General features: G+C 33.1%; 3 protein-coding genes across 7 annotated transcripts in view; all 3 read right to left on the bottom strand.

Annotated features, from left to right (window-relative positions):
* LOC105137836 (CBL-interacting protein kinase 32-like) overlaps positions 1-8934 on the bottom strand; it is a 22227-nt gene extending 13293 nt beyond the window's left edge. For all 5 annotated transcript variants that reach the window (XM_011043729.1, XM_011043732.1, XM_011043731.1 and 2 more), the window contains exon 1: positions 8921-8934. The gene's annotated coding sequence lies outside the window, so the exon portion shown is untranslated. The remainder of the gene's footprint in view (positions 1-8920) is intronic.
* LOC105137835 (COP9 signalosome complex subunit 2) lies at positions 1130-6762 on the bottom strand. The gene is made up of 12 exons (XM_011043726.1): positions 6647-6762; positions 6451-6543; positions 5646-5724; positions 4458-4698; positions 4306-4380; positions 4077-4211; positions 3024-3211; positions 2370-2438; positions 2177-2267; positions 1940-2074; positions 1640-1752; positions 1130-1501 (listed from the first exon to the last, which is right to left on the bottom strand). Exons 1-12 carry the CDS (start codon positions 6654-6656, stop codon positions 1411-1413), a joined length of 1320 nt encoding a protein of 439 aa, XP_011042028.1. The 5' UTR covers positions 6657-6762; the 3' UTR covers positions 1130-1410.
* A 1192-nt stretch (positions 8935-10126) lies between the features above and the next one.
* Positions 10127-14341, bottom strand: LOC105137837 (proteasome subunit alpha type-3). Its single transcript, XM_011043733.1, has 10 exons — positions 14117-14341; positions 13940-13979; positions 13765-13848; positions 12941-13014; positions 12216-12302; positions 12029-12113; positions 11872-11918; positions 11487-11552; positions 10948-11038; positions 10127-10412 (listed from the first exon to the last, which is right to left on the bottom strand). The coding sequence occupies exons 1-10, from the start codon at positions 14218-14220 to the stop codon at positions 10341-10343; spliced, it is 750 nt and encodes a 249-aa protein (XP_011042035.1). The 5' UTR covers positions 14221-14341; the 3' UTR covers positions 10127-10340.
* Positions 14342-15547: the final 1206 nt, after the last annotated feature.

Genomic DNA, 15547 nt, shown 5'->3' on the forward strand with positions numbered 1-15547 from the left:
AATATTAATAAAATTAACACTTAAAAATATATAATAAAATTAAATAAATTCTATAAAAAAAAACCTGTAGGAACAGTGCAAGTGAATTGCACTGTGAACAGTGCAATTCACCGTGAACAATGCAGTGAATTGCACTTTTTTATTAATTGCTATGTTTATTGAACAATGCAATTAACATGTATATGAAAAGCAGTATTTATCTATTTTTTTTAACTGTATTTTAAAAATTAAAATTACATGGGATTCATATAAAATAAACTATTTTTTTTTTATCAAACGGCTATAAATTATATTTTAATTAAAACATAGCCGCAGCCGCGTAAATAAACGGCAACTTCAGCTGTCAGCCAAACCCGATCCATTGCGAAGCTTCAACAAAGTAATTTGTGTGGGATATAAAACATGATCCACCACTCCTCAAATGGGGCATGGCTGTTCTATCAACGAATGCCAGCTAATGCCATGTCTAAGCATTTAGCCATTTTGTAATCGGGGCCAAATGTAGCCACACATTTCCTAGCACTATCCATATACATTACTACTTTTATAATTCTCTCCTATATACGGCAGATGGATACATTACTGGACCAGTATTGTCTAATTTTTGTAGACAGGATCAGAGACAAGGAACTTGGATGATCCAAAAAGCCTGGAATGTTCTTGAAAGGGGCCCTCATGCTTTCCCATACTTGCCCTGGTGACAGCTTGTGTAAACCAACAAGAGAAATTAGAGGATTCCTGAGATACAAACAAGGCACCCCAGTTACTATCAAGAGTCAAGATTTTCTGCATCTTGTGATCCACGCAAGCACTCATTTTTTCCCCATCCTCGTATCTATCCTTCGAAAGAAAACAGAGATGGGCCAACATGCAGATGCACTTTTCCAGGTTCCAGGAGACACTGGGCCTTAATTGGAGGATACTGATTCTGTTGTAATTCAATTACATATCAAGTTGCTGTTCATATGTTTAATGCTACGCCCAGAATGCAACACAATACCCAGCTCCTCCTATCTTAAGCAAGCAGGCCACATGAGCCTCTCATTGCAGCAATCCATTATATCTTATGACATTCTTAAGATACTGACATGGAAACCAAAGGCCAGCAGAAGAAATGTAAAAATAAGAATGGAGAAAAACAAATAAATAAACAGTAAGACGTGAATTTTCTCAGTATCAAAAATTCAAAATTATCAGTAAGCTACATATTTATACATTCTCTACTCACATTTTTTTTTCTTCAAAATGAATCGCTGCTAAACATATAACTCATTTATGGACCAAACTCAGCAGCAACGTCTCTAACACTCAGGCCTCACGAAAGAGAAGAAAAGTTTGCTCTTGAATCCACCAAAATACTGGTATAACCAGAGTGCCTAATTTGGAGGGAAATCACACAACGCTGCAATCTCAAGACACCCGGTTGCTGACAGTTTGATAAAGAGACCTAAGTTGTGCGTTCCATTTCTCAATAGCAGTATACTTCTTCATTCCCTTTGACCTGCATGACATTTGACAGTGAGGAAGATGGTTGGCTGTGATAAAAGCCCAGCATCTTTGTACAGATGTAATGGAAATGCAATTTCAGCTGCCAAGCAGACAGTAGACCAGGGCAGAAATAAAGGAGAAGAAGCTTTACCTGTCACCGCGCTCTAACAGCCTGTTAACTTGATCAATGTGTCCATCAATGCGATTATCCAATATAAGTGAAACCAACAACTGTTCTACATCTTTTTCTGGCACGTTGAGTTCCTGCCAGTCAATAGAATTTATAAGTTCGCGGGAAATAGAAGTTTCTTAGGAATATATGACTAGAAAATCTCAATCCACTTAAAATTCTCAGTCAAGTTTTAAGATCCTCAAAAATAATAACATTAAAACTTAAACATCGGTAATTGCACACAATAGTGCAACAGTAAGAAGAAAACATGGCCTTCACCTTTGATATGAAAGGAATCCTGATTCTTGTATAAGGTTTAATAAGTTTGAGCAGAACTTGAGTCCTCACATTCTTCAATAAATCTTCAATATAATTTCTTATGAAGGGATCATCCATTATCGTCCTTCTGTTACTCTGAAGAAAGCCCAAGGAACAACTTAAATGTCAGCAGAGGAACAACAAAAAGTTTTACCAATGTGTAACGTTCTAAATCCCATCAGAGTCCATTAATGATACCTTGAGGATTTTCTCAAACTCCAATATTTCATTTCGTTGATATGCCGCTATGAGATTGGTCATCGCCAAAATCTCAGGGTCATTTTTATATCTGAAGAGTAACGAACATTAGAGAACACACAAATGAGCTGGAGAGGAAAATATAAGACCAATATTGAGATTGTAGAGCAATAAATATCATAAATGTACTTACGGTTTTGCCTCTTGACCGTCAAATGGATTTACTTCAGATTCCATCAGCATATTAGCTAGAACTAGGTACCTGTCAACCATGATGATTAGATCATTTGATGATAAAATGGCATAACAGCAGTTCTCATCCAGGCAGAAATCTCATTGGTAATGGACTATTGATGCAATGTAAAGGCAAGACATGTCTTGCAAGAAAACCCCTCAAATGGTTATATGTCACATTGATGACGTATATATTTATTATAACCCAAATTTCAATCCACATTTTGTTACTTTATACTTGTATCCAGCTGTTGTCAATTAGTATGGTACACCATGTAGTGCACCTTGTAAAGTTCTTTTCCACATCTGGATTTTAAGTGAGTTTTACTAATTTGCAACTTCAAAGCTTATTTCCAATTGGAGGGCAGCAAAGTGGCGTAAAATATCTTGCATGCATTTTGTTTCACTCAATAAACCAGAATTTGGAGGTAATACATAGAACAACAGGATGAAAAGAATGGCATAGCTTAACCAGCTAGCTTATAACTGAGACTTTGATGAGTCAAGGTAGGTGATACCAAAACAAACTAATACTTTGTCAAGGGAGAGAAGATGATGACAAGACCAAAAATAAGATTAAAAAAATATATACTAGAAGAAAAGGCAGACATACTTTAAGCATTGTATGCGTCTCTGGTTTCCAGCTTCATCATAGTTCTTAAAAGCTTCAAAAAAATCTGTTGCTGCCTCAGCCCATTGACGCTCTGCCATATGCATCTTCCCTCCACATTCACGGATTATTCCCATGATCCTCGGATGTGGAATTGCTGACTTGATAGCCAGTGCCTTTTGGTATAATTGCTGGAAAAATTTCAAAAACAATTACATGAGAAAATCAAAAGAAACAAATCCTCATGTTAAATCAGCATGAAAAAAAGTATGTTAAATCAACCAAACAGATAAACTAAAGCGTGGATAGTGAAGATTAAAACATCAATACTAACAATAACACGACTCTCAGCAACCTTTATGTTTCATCAAAAACATGTGGTAGATTGGAATGAGAAATCCCTAATGTGAGTTAGTATATACTCCATGCAGGATACCAAAATTGACCTACATTATCAGGGAAACCAGATACAAGGCATGTGTGTATTGAGCTTAGTATCAACATCATACCTTTGGAGAACACCATATCCTGCTCTTAAGACTTACCAGGCCTAACAATTTTGTCAAATGGGCACCACTGAATAATAAAAAACCAAAGCATTTTGTGTTTGAATTCTACAAACAATATGAAATCCTACTCGATCTGTTTAATATACGAGGTGGAGATTGCTTCCATAGAAGTTTTTCTGATTTTCCTACAACCTAAACAAGCACCTTGAGGATGTTCATTAATGAAATATGAAAGCAGGACATTAGCTCATAAAATTGCATACCCTCTAAGCCAAGTCCTTATCAAATTTCATGTTATCAGTTGAAAAAATAATGAATTGACAGGTTACGTAGACATTACTTCATGAAAATGCACGGTCAAAGCACTCAGGTAAAAGGAAAAAAAACCTCAAGGATAGAAAATAGCTCAATCACACATATTTGTTTAACTGGTATTAAACTCCCACGGAGATTAGGAAAGCTCAATACATTTATTACAGTATATACTATATCATCCAATTCTAAATACACAAGCAAAAGCACAAGCTAAATACTGGAAAATTCTTACCTTGAGCTTTTTGTTATTCTTAGTTTCAGTATACATTTGAATCTCAATTGCATAGACTTCCAAAAGTTGGCTACCTTTCTTCTGATCATCCGTGCCATCTTCTCTTTGACAAGATTTGTGGAGTTCCTTCAGAATCTGTCATGTACAATGAATCAATTACATAACCAGTACTGCAGGGAAAAAAGAAAAAAAGGAAAGGGAAAGCTAGAAAATGAATTAGACAAGGTACCTTACTCATCCGCCCATATTCACCCATATCAAACCAAATCTTGCAAAGCTTAAGATTTGTCTTGAACCAAAGTCTCTGTATAACAAGAGAACGAAGTTAATGAACATCTTGACATAAAGGGTGCTGAGAAGATTACGGTGAAGAATTCCAACCTCATTCTTTGCCTCTTCAAGAGCCTTCAAAGTGGTCTGATAAAACTCTTTTAGGAGACCAAAGTTCTGACTAGCTGATCCAGAAACAAAGTCCATGATATTGTTTATACATTTCTCACTGTAATTTCGAGTCACCGCTGATTTGATGTATGTCAGCATCTCCCTATATGCTTCCATCATTTCTTTATATCTCGCCAATCGATAATAAAGCTTAACTGTTTGTTTTAATGCTTTGAATCCCCTGGTAACAAGAAGATTTTTCTTATAAAAAATTAGCTTACAGAAATAAATAATTCTAGGTAATTATTTGAGAAGACATACAAAACCAAAGCAGTTTATGCCTCATAAGAACAAAGAAACAATTTTAATAGCAGTACAGAGGCGAAGGCTATTAGCTACTTCCATGTCACCTCTCCAGCAGTGTAAAGAGCATTGACAAAGTATTTTGAAATGTAAAGAGCATTGACAAATATTAGCAGACAAAGGAAGAATGCGACTGTCCCTTTATCCACCCATGTCATTCCCCTTTAAGTCAACCTTTCAACTCCCTCTAAAGTCAATTAGACTGCAGCACATTAAACTGGTATAATTTATTAATATTAAGTGAGATAATACATGCATGCATGACATATATGACCTGTATATCACACTCAGATACATGTTAAAGCCACTTGGTTTCTGGATGGAAAAGAGTGTCTATCATGCTAATCTGGATACTACTTGAATGAACTCTCAAAGTTAATACCACTTAAAAAGATAGCTTCAAACCCACAATACCTCTGTACAATGATGTATAGTGAATTAGTTTTTAGCAAGTAATTCTTTAGCCAAATCATCCACTTGTCTGCTAGCTACATAAAGCTCATGCTACACAAAGATTCGCTGTTGTAGATATCAAGTGCAAGAACCACATTAGTTAGATAGGACAAGATCAACAAAACTTAGAATTGTGCTGATTTTCCAAAGCTTAATTGCAGAAAATGTTTGCAACCTTGATTTGCATATCAGATCCTCCATACTTCCAATGAAGATTATCTACCTTACAAAATTCAATTTGAAATGAGAGGGAGAGAGTGAAAGGTGAAACTGAGAGCCATACGCTCAAAGTAATTATAGCAGAATTGAAAGTGTTAGTAATTACATTCTGCAGATCCAATTTCATTAACAAGACAGTTGGAAATTACTCACCATTCTGCCTTCTCTGGTTCCATGCTAACTACTTCAGCAAAACCTGCAAGTGCTCCTTCTGGGTCCGTTTCAACCAAACCTTTGTGTGGCAACAATGAAAAGGAAAAGGAAAAGGAAAATTACAACAGATACAAAATATACAAAAAGCATGTTAAGAACAACTAACGGTTTGACTACATGAAAACTGCTAATCACAAGATAGCAGATAATGCCACATCAATGCTAGTTAATTAAACCTGCTAATGAAAATAATAAACCATGCAACAAAGCCTTTCAACCAAGAAAATAAATCATACATGAGCATATGAGAAGAATAATGAGAATGGAAAAAAATCACGACCCAAGATACAACAACGACAATAATAAAACATGCAGCGACTACTCGTTTATCTATGTCCAGACCGATGACACTTCGCGACTAAACATAGTCTTTTAAAACCGAAAAATCAATCTAGACCCACTCGCTCAACTTAAATCCGAAAGTACCCAGAGAGACATTCTAAAGATCATCACTTCAAAAGCACCCAATCTATTTGGGCTAACCTAGAAAAAAATCCAAGGGTTTTCTTTTTCTCTTGTCAAATCAAATCCAAGCCCAACTTGAAAAAAAAAATAATAATAAATAATTTGCACAAATAAACATCAACAAGCAATATCACCCTTTCCCGTAAAACTATAAGAACCCATTATCGATTATCAATGACAACACTCGATTTTGCACCAAATAACAATCAATAAATAAATTGATAAATAAAGACCCATTTAATAAATAAAAAAATAACTATAAAGAAAGAAAATAAAGAACCTTTAGAATTGTAATATTGATTCTCAATATCAACATCTTGTTCCTCAGGCTCTTCGTCTGAGTACTCGAACCCATAATCCTCCATATCAGCATCTGAAAATATATTCGCAACAATTAAGAATAAAAGAAAAGGCAAAATTTATTTATGGGGTTTTGCTAATTAAGTGGATTTGATGATATAAATTCGAAAAAACACCTGAACCCATTGTTGATAGAGCAGAAAATCTCGACTGTGTGTTCTTACAGTAGAGAAAGGAATCAGTTTTGTTCGATATTCGGAAAACCCTTGAAAATGGTCCAGGGCATTTTATGGGTGTTTTAGCTCATGTTTGGCACTTCGGTACATTAAAAAAAATTAAATTAAATTAAATTAAATTTTTATATTTTTTAATGTGTTAATAATAAAAATATATTTTTATAAATAAAAAATATTATTTTAATATATTATCAAATAAAAAATAATTTTTATTCTATTATCCGAAACTATGCTATTGAAAATATTTCATATGAGCACTGATAACATGTTTTAGATGGTGATTGAAAATATAATCTAACTATATTTAAAAGATTTTTTTTATATGTTTTAGATAATTTTGATGTATTGATATAAAAAATTAATATATATATATATATATATTGATATATTTTTAAATAAAAAATATTTATCACATTCTCAAATAAATATTTTAAAAAATAAAAAAAATTCATATAACACACAATTAGATTTAATAGGTTAATTTTATTTTTTTATATTATAAAAATCAAAGATAATAAATAAACAATATTAAAAAAGAAAAACAAGAACTAGCAAACCCGTCTATGTCCTTTAAACCCTACAAACCTGATCATGCAAATTAATAACCAAATTCCCAAATCAATCAAGTATTTGATGAATAAAAATAAAAAAAATATTTAATTTATTTTTAAATTACCTTATTCCATTAAAAAAAATTATAAATTTTAATTTTTAATCAAATTAATATTAAATTAAATAATTTAAAAAATAATTTAAAAAAATCTAAAAATATAGCAATTAAAAAAAATATTAAATTTGATATTAAAACAAAAGGATATGTCACCTTTTAATTTTAGCTAAACAAGTGTGAATTCCTAGAAAACAAAAGAGAAAAAAGAGGGAGAAGAAAAAAAAATGTTGTTAAAGCTTCACTACTGCTTCTTTACCGACATGCGTCACCTTACTAGAAAGTTCTTGTCGTGCTGCTTTCAATACAACCAAAAAGCTAGTGATTAACTATCTAGGTGGTGGCCAAGTGGTAAAGATTTGGGATCAAGGGGTTTGCTCCCTCTGTGGTCTCAAGTTCGAGTCATTGGTTGCTCATATGATGGCCACTGGAAGCTTACATGGTCATTAACTTCAGGGCCCGTGGGATTAGTCGTGGTGCGCACAAGCTGACCCGAATACCCACGTTAATCTATAAAAAAAAAGCTAGTGAAAAAAAAAAAAGCTAGTGATTGGATGCTAAAGAGAGCTGCTGCATGTATTATTGGAACATAATGATTTTCTCCACACTCTGGCACATGTAATATATGCACCAACCAAGATATTATACTTGATAACTTCAACCACCTATAATGTTTGTTTTAGTTTTAATTTTGACTTTTTAATGCTTAATTATTTTTTATTAACAAAATTTTATTTTATTTTATCAATAGGTATTTCATGATATCTTTATATTTAGACCATCAGAACAAGTTACAAGTAAAATCTCAAATAAAAATAATGAGGAAGGATTAAATTTTAAAAAAATCAAGTAACATGAAAAAGAAGAAGAAGAAAATCAGTCTTTTTATTAAAAAAAGGAATGAACATTTATCTAAGCTTCAAGTTCGGACCTCAAAGATCTAATTATATACATATGCTAATATTTTTGTTTTGATGGCGAGTTTACTTGAGATATAATATTAAATATTTATAAATAAAAAATACATGTTCATTAATCTAATAATTTTGCACATCGAGTCTTGAAATCCCTAGAGGTTTCTCCTTTCGATCATGGTTTTCTAGGTAAATCTTTAATGACTGAATCAGACTTTCTAAATGCTATCGGATAGTTAAATGACAGTGAACCGAGAAATTTGATAGTCTAATTTGAACTATCAGGATTTGCTTGGACGATGGGCTCATGCCATCATGTGTGTGCCCAACTGATCAGCGTGTGATTTGAAATCTTCAAATTTTTCTTGGGCTTGTTGGATTACTGATTGACATGCTCAAAATCTTGTAAATTTCTTTGAAGTTTTCTGATTAAAAAAATATATTCTTAGGAATCGTAAGGTTATCTTCTATATATTGAATCCTTTTATTAGAACTATTTAATGGAAAATTTACAAGACTTGGGGGGTAAAATCAATACAAAGATTTATGTAGGATAAAATCTGAAACTAGATGTCTAGTGTCGGGATGTTTTTCTAAGATATGTCCAAGAAATGAAATAGAAGAGGGAGAGACCAAGGGAAATGGAACACTTGTTGTTGCTTGAATTATTATTATTTTATAAGATTTTGAATTTCAAATCCTCCTTGAATAAGTTATTAGTCTTTGCTTTTTCTAAAAACCAGACCGGTCTAGGTTTAGATTTCGGAAGCATTACCCGGACGGTCTAGATTTTAAAACAATGCTGGTGAGATCTCATCAAAAGGGTTTTCTTTTAAAGGGCTAGTAAGTTTTTTGCTTTGATGATAGAGCTGGCATAAGTTTTATTTTCCGGGCATCATTATGGTGTTTCGTCAATTCCTCTCCATGCATGAACCACTATTTCAGCATGGACCCCAATTTCATCACTCTTTTCCAGATGATTTCGTTCTGGGAACATCCTCATCGGCTTACCAGGTACTAACGAATTCAAGAAGTCGTTACTGTAACAAGTTCTTTGTATTAAATCTCATGTTCTTTCATTTATGATATACAGTATAAAGGTGAAACAAACAAACATGGAAGAGGACCTGCAATCCGGGATACTTTTACTGAGAAACAAACAAGCAAGGTGTATGTGAGTGTTCATCAATCTGTCAGAAGATATGTTTAACATTTACATACGATCATATAAGAGTGTGTTTGGTATTATAGTAGCTGTTATAGTTGTAGTTTGAAAAAAGTTATTTTATAAAAAGTACTTTTAATTGAGGTTGATTTAAAAAAATATCTTATATAAGAGTGTGTTTGGTATTATAGTAGCTGTTATAGTTGTAGTTTGAAAAAAGTTATTTTATAAAAAGTACTTTTAATTGAGGTTGATTTAAAAAAATAGATGTTTGGTTAAAACTATGGTTGAAATTGAGATTAGAGAAAAAATAGTTTAATGTGTTTGGTTAAAAATGCTTTTGAAATTAAGGTTATAAAATAATTTATCAAACCTCTCAATTTGGACAGATTAGATCCTCTACTTCCATTCATTTATAAGTTTCAGAGCGCTTTTAGTTTGGATAAATTAACTATTTATTATCCTTCCCCATTTTTGTTGATCAAACATCTAGATGGATGATAAGCTAACCGTTTCTCCTCTCCTTCCACTTTTCACAATCCATCCTTTCTCTGACAAACACACCCTTAGATGAGACTTTCCCTCTAACAAACAGAAATCAAAACTTATTTTCAATGTTTTCCCCTCATTTGTTAAAAGAAGTGAGCTCACAAGAAAAAGAAAGGATAATGACAAAAAAAATGACTCCAAACTTTGGACATGAGCAGAGTTTATGAGGGACCAAATTGGTTTTAAGAAAATACCAATTAAATGCATGACAAGAATTCGGAATAAGCTCCTGGATGATATTGTGGCCATTCACAAAAAAGATTTTGAATGTAACAATGAGAACCCAATCAAAATAAAATCATCTTATGGATCGTGCCTGGCCTAGCTGAATTAAGCTTTTTAATCAGCATCCATTTCTTCAAGTGCAATCCTAGCTGCAGCCTTGGCTTCCTCTAAGAGTTCATCAGGAACCTGAAGCCCACAGTAAGAACATTTAACACACGATTCATAGTAAGAACATCTAACACTCGACTCATAGTGTATAAGAAAACAACATCAAGAAAGAATTACTATATGAACTGGTTATTGGACAAGATGGTCATCATATAGTTACATCATCTTTCATTCCATAATAACAATGCCCCACTTCTCCTTGATGCTGAATTAGTTAAGAACAGCAAGAGAAGTCTGGCTTTCACATAAAAATTGCAATGTAGCTTCTAATAATGAAATAAAAAAACAGGGCTAGTTTCCTTCTACACTACAGCAGACACACAGGAGCACACAAATTCCAAGTGGAAACTAGGACTAGTGAACACTAGCTTCCTTTTCTTCAATTACAGAAACTAATGTCTCCAAAAATGCCAGGCTGCAAATAACTCTGCCAGTCATGCATTGTAAGTGAAGATTTTATTAAAATAAGAAGTGAAAGTCCACATTTTCATGTTTCTGCTCCAGGATATGATCAATGCATGTGATTATCAAATTGAGAATGAACCAGAATTACCTTTTGATGCTGTCTCTTTGACTCGTCGCAAACCCAACTCATTTCAAGTTCAAAGGCCTTGTCCTTTGCTTCATCATGTAACTTGTAAATGCTGATCAAGGGAGAAAGAAGATATCAATACAAAGAATGCACCGCACCCACATGGAGAGGGGGGGGGTTCTTCCTCTATTTTATGAATCAATTCTCTGGTTTCTATTGATATGACAGTTACAAATGCAGATAATGTCCAATAAGAAGGGTTCTTTTCATCAAAATTTGTCTAAATCACTTAAAGTGGTGATTAAGCTCAGATGTTGAAAGCTATATGAATGCTATTACATCATCTAAAATTTACCAAAGGCATCAACAAGGATTTAAAAGGGAAGGAAGGAGAAAAGAGGAGCCAAGGGTTGCCAAACATTGTTGAACCAATAGAATCCTTGCCAAAAGATCCAGATTCGAAAGAAAACAGAGAAAAATATATTGAATGCAATGATAATTGACAAAAATACATACGTGCAAGAAAGAAGAGAATGAGAATAAGAAATTGGAGCGCTCACATTTTGGCTACTTCAAGGACACCTTCTCGGCATGTCATTTCAGACAGCTTCAACTTTTCAATTTCTCTGTCCACGGCATCAATTCAATCATTTTAAAAGGAAAAAAGAATAAAAACTAAACATTAGCTAAACGATAACATAAATTGCAGAAATGCAACAACCAATTTAATTTGAAACGAGGCTAACAAAATTGAACCTTTTGTAAAGATCATTTCCTACAATAAAAATGGTTCCTTTATCAATTGATAAATTGGCTTCAGATGAGAGTACATTATATTCAAAGAGCTGAACAAATAAATGAACATCACCTTCTAAATTTCAATCATGTCACAAATCCTTATTATAAAATCATACACTCACCAAACAAAAAACAAATATTACTTACGTTTTAGCAGCCTGCTTCCCTTTCCCTATAGCAGCGCCAAAATACCTCTACATCAAATCAAACAACACAGCACTAGATAAAAAACACACCAAGAAACAAAATTGAAAGGGAGAAACATTGCAAAGGAAACAGGCAAAACGAGAACAAATCAACTCACATAGGAGATGCCAGATGGTTCAACCATGTATAATTGTGGTCCATCTCTGTCATAACCACCGAGAATCACCCCACAACCAAATGGCCTGCAGCATAACAACTTTTATGTAGTTTTTTCTTAAGGCTAAATGGTGGAAAGAACAGATTTAGAAGACATTTCAACAAAAAATAAAAGGAATTTTACTTACCTGAGCCACCAATACAGAGTGCACAAATGCACATAACTAGCAACACGTTCAGCGAGCTCCTTGACAGGAATGGCTTCACCATAAACACTACAAAATCATAATGACACTCAGAATTAGCAAACTTAAGGTCTAAGAGATCCACAAGGCAAATTGAATCATGATACAGCGCCTCATCTCCAATCTTGAACAAAGATGATATCTGAGCAAACAACTGGCAAGAATGGGGATCTTGGGGTGATTGATGACCAAGCATGTAGCAGCGGCTTTTAATAGAAATCTTGTCATACTGAACAGATAGCAAAGGCCTTAGACAAACAAGTGCTGTCCAAGCACCAACTTTACAATATGTGGTGTCTTGAATCTTGATCCCATACAACTCAAATTAGTTTAATGTAGCAGGCTGAGCTATCATCAAGTTTAGGGCTCACTAACACATGCTGCATAGCAGGGCATAAATGACACATACTACTGTCCCCAGTCCTGGTAGTTGATCATGGGAAGTTATATGAATTGCATGCTAATTTTCAGTGACTGGGTCACAACTGAGCCCAAAGCACTCAAAATAAAAATAAAATAAAAATGCTTTCAGTCCTCCAACATCCACTACCAAAAGCCAATTGATTAGGATTTGTAACAATCTATTGGCTTCTATTTAATACTCAAGCAGGCTTCAGAGTAAAAATAACACTTCAACTACAACTACAAGGCATTGTTCAAAAACAAACCTCTGATAATTGGATGCCTCACTTTTGGCACGTGCGACGATTTGTCTACCATCAGCCGCTAAACCAGCAACAGCCTGACATTTGAAATATGAAAGACAGACAGTTAATGTTTGCTTGCATACAGTTGCACAAACAATAAAATATTCTTCATCAAAGTGTTTGATTTTAAGACCAGAACAGTAAACCTTTCCTTATACCTCCTACAGCACATCTTCCTTTGAAATAACTAGAAAGGAACTACTCCCACTCTCTTCTCGTTAAGGAATGCATGAATACATGCTATATGTTCTTCCACTTAAGTTTGACCTAGCCTCTGCGATAGAGTTTTATTGGAGAAGCCAAAACCCCAGCATCACACCAAACAAACTCTTAACTCATAGACTAAGTTAAACCTTCTGCAAAACAATAATCATTTGCTTTGACCATGTCTCGTGAAAACCCATCTCCAATCCATTCAAATTAAAACTTGTTTCTTCTTTAATTTCAAGGATGAACCATTACAGCATCAGAATCGAAGCCTACTGACCCTAAACAAAACCCAATTTTATCAGGTATGCTAAAAGCAAACTACACGTATAAACTGACATTTTAGCTACATAAATCAACATTAAATCCCATTAGAAATCAAAAACACTGATGTCATGTATATTATCCTCGACCACAAATTTGCATTAATTTTCAATATAAATCTTCATCCAAAACAATAAAAAACAACATATTGAGCTCTAATTAGCTACAAACACTGTAATGAAAAAAAAATCCCATCTTTTTTTCTTAAATTTCTGCAACTTTTTACACAAACATAAAAAATGACAAAGCAGTACCATGCCGGAATGACGATGAACGGAGTGAATTCTCCTATTGGAACCGGGTAACATCATCTTCGACGCTATTAGCTTCTCCACACCCTAAAATTAAACGATTTTATAATTATAATTACAATTACAATGAATGCAAGTAGAAAATTCCATTTTTCTAAAGAAAGAGATAAATTTATACCATAACAATCCCATCTTTGCACTTGATGCCAATAACAGTACTGCAAAAAAAAAAATAGTATGAACAAAATAAAAGAAAAAACACTAAATACTGTAATGCTAGTAAGACAACACAAAGCAAGAACATTGGTCTAGAAATTCAAAAGTATCAAGAAATTTTAGAGTAAAAAAAAATGACCCGCTGTTATCGACGGCTTTAGCAGCGTATTCGATCTGAAAAACACGGCCATCCGGTGAGAAAGTAGTGACGGATAGATCGTAGCCTGTTCCTATGCTGCTCATCGCTCAAGCTTTCCTTTTAGGTAATTTTCTTTAACTTCTATCTATCTAGTGGTTTTTATGTTGTTTTAACAAGAAAGGTTTTCTTCGATCTCAAGACAACACAGATCAGACACGACTGCCTCAGTGTTGTTCTTCAAGAACGGTGGGTTTTGGGTTTGGGTTTGGGTTATGGGCTGGGTCTTGTTGCCCAATAGAGTTGTGGACAGCCCACGGTTTTTATTCTTAACAAAGTTATGACACTTGGTCCGGCTTGGTAGATGGACCTGGAGCTGGAATCAGACGGATTGAAGAAAAAAAAAATTAATATAACTTAGTTGCGGTAACAAGCGTAAATTAAAAACCTAGTTACAATTTATTAATTTTTTTATTAAAATAATATTATTTTAATTTAAAAAAATTAACCTAAATTGTTAATAACTCTATTAAAATTTAATAATTCAGTCAAAAATTCAATAATCCAGTCAAAACCTGAAACTCAGGCTTTAAACAGGACTGAATCTACAAACTATGATTCTTAGCCATAAATTTTGAGATCCAGCTTTTTTTTATTTGTCAATAAAAAATTATTTTGCTGGTGAGATAGTTTTTATTTTACATAAAAAACTCATTTCATAACATTTTTAATAAAAACACTAATTTTTCAAAGAAATTACAATTAAAAATATTTTTTAAATCACAGCTATAAAAATTATGGTTATAAACTCAGACCGGCTCAGCAAATCGACTCAGCTAATTTAGAGCTGGAATCAAACCAGGTTTAAGCTAAAATAAAAAAAATAAAAACTCGATTGCAATCCATTAGCTATTTTTTAAAAACCAAAACAATATTTTTTGATTTATAAAAAAATTGAGGTTGATCTAATTAAAACACCCAAGCTAAATTCATAACTTGAATCTTGAGTTGGGTTAGCTAATAGATCAAATCGAATTTAAAAACTTTGATAAAATTAAGTTAAATTAAAAAAAAAGTTAAATAAAAAAAACTAAATCAAATTTATTTTTATTCTAAAATAACCTAATCAAATGAAAACTAGTTATTTTAAATTAGTTTTAATTCAATTTTAATTTTTTAAAAATAAATTTAATTATTTTTTTTATAAAAATTAAACCAACCAAAAAAATAATCACATGATAAAAACCAGCATCACGGTATAAATGCTCGAAAACAATGAAGCTATATATAACAACACATGGAAAGACAATAATCCAAGGTGAGAAAGAAAATTAAAAAAATGGTATGGTGGGACCCATGGTTGTAATAAGATTACATCCACTAGGATGTTTGGTCAATGCCATAATCGAATGGTTCGCTGACCAATTTGCAGAT

The sequence above is a fragment of the Populus euphratica genome, unplaced genomic scaffold (assembly GCF_000495115.2).
Source record: "Populus euphratica unplaced genomic scaffold, PopEup_1.0 scaffold71.1, whole genome shotgun sequence".
NCBI classification, from domain to species: Eukaryota; Viridiplantae; Streptophyta; class Magnoliopsida; order Malpighiales; family Salicaceae; genus Populus; species Populus euphratica.

Bases quoted from the DNA above. Each gene is read 5' to 3' on its own strand.
- LOC105137835 (XM_011043726.1), bottom strand. The intron at 4,381-4,457 runs GTTGGAATTCTT...CTTGTTATACAG, and splicing joins TTGAAGAGGCAAAGAATGAG to AGACTTTGGTTCAAGACAAA. The intron at 2,268-2,369 runs GTAAGTACATTT...GTTACTCTTCAG, and splicing joins GACGGTCAAGAGGCAAAACC to ATATAAAAATGACCCTGAGA.
- LOC105137837 (XM_011043733.1), bottom strand. From the start codon at position 14,220: ATGAGCAGCATAGGAACAGGCTACGATCTATCCGTCACTACTTTCTCA. The intron at 13,980-14,116 runs GTCATTTTTTTT...TTTTTTTTGCAG, and splicing joins AAAGCCGTCGATAACAGCGG to TACTGTTATTGGCATCAAGT. The intron at 11,919-12,028 runs GTGAGTTGATTT...GATTTGATGTAG, and splicing joins AACCATCTGGCATCTCCTAT to AGGTATTTTGGCGCTGCTAT.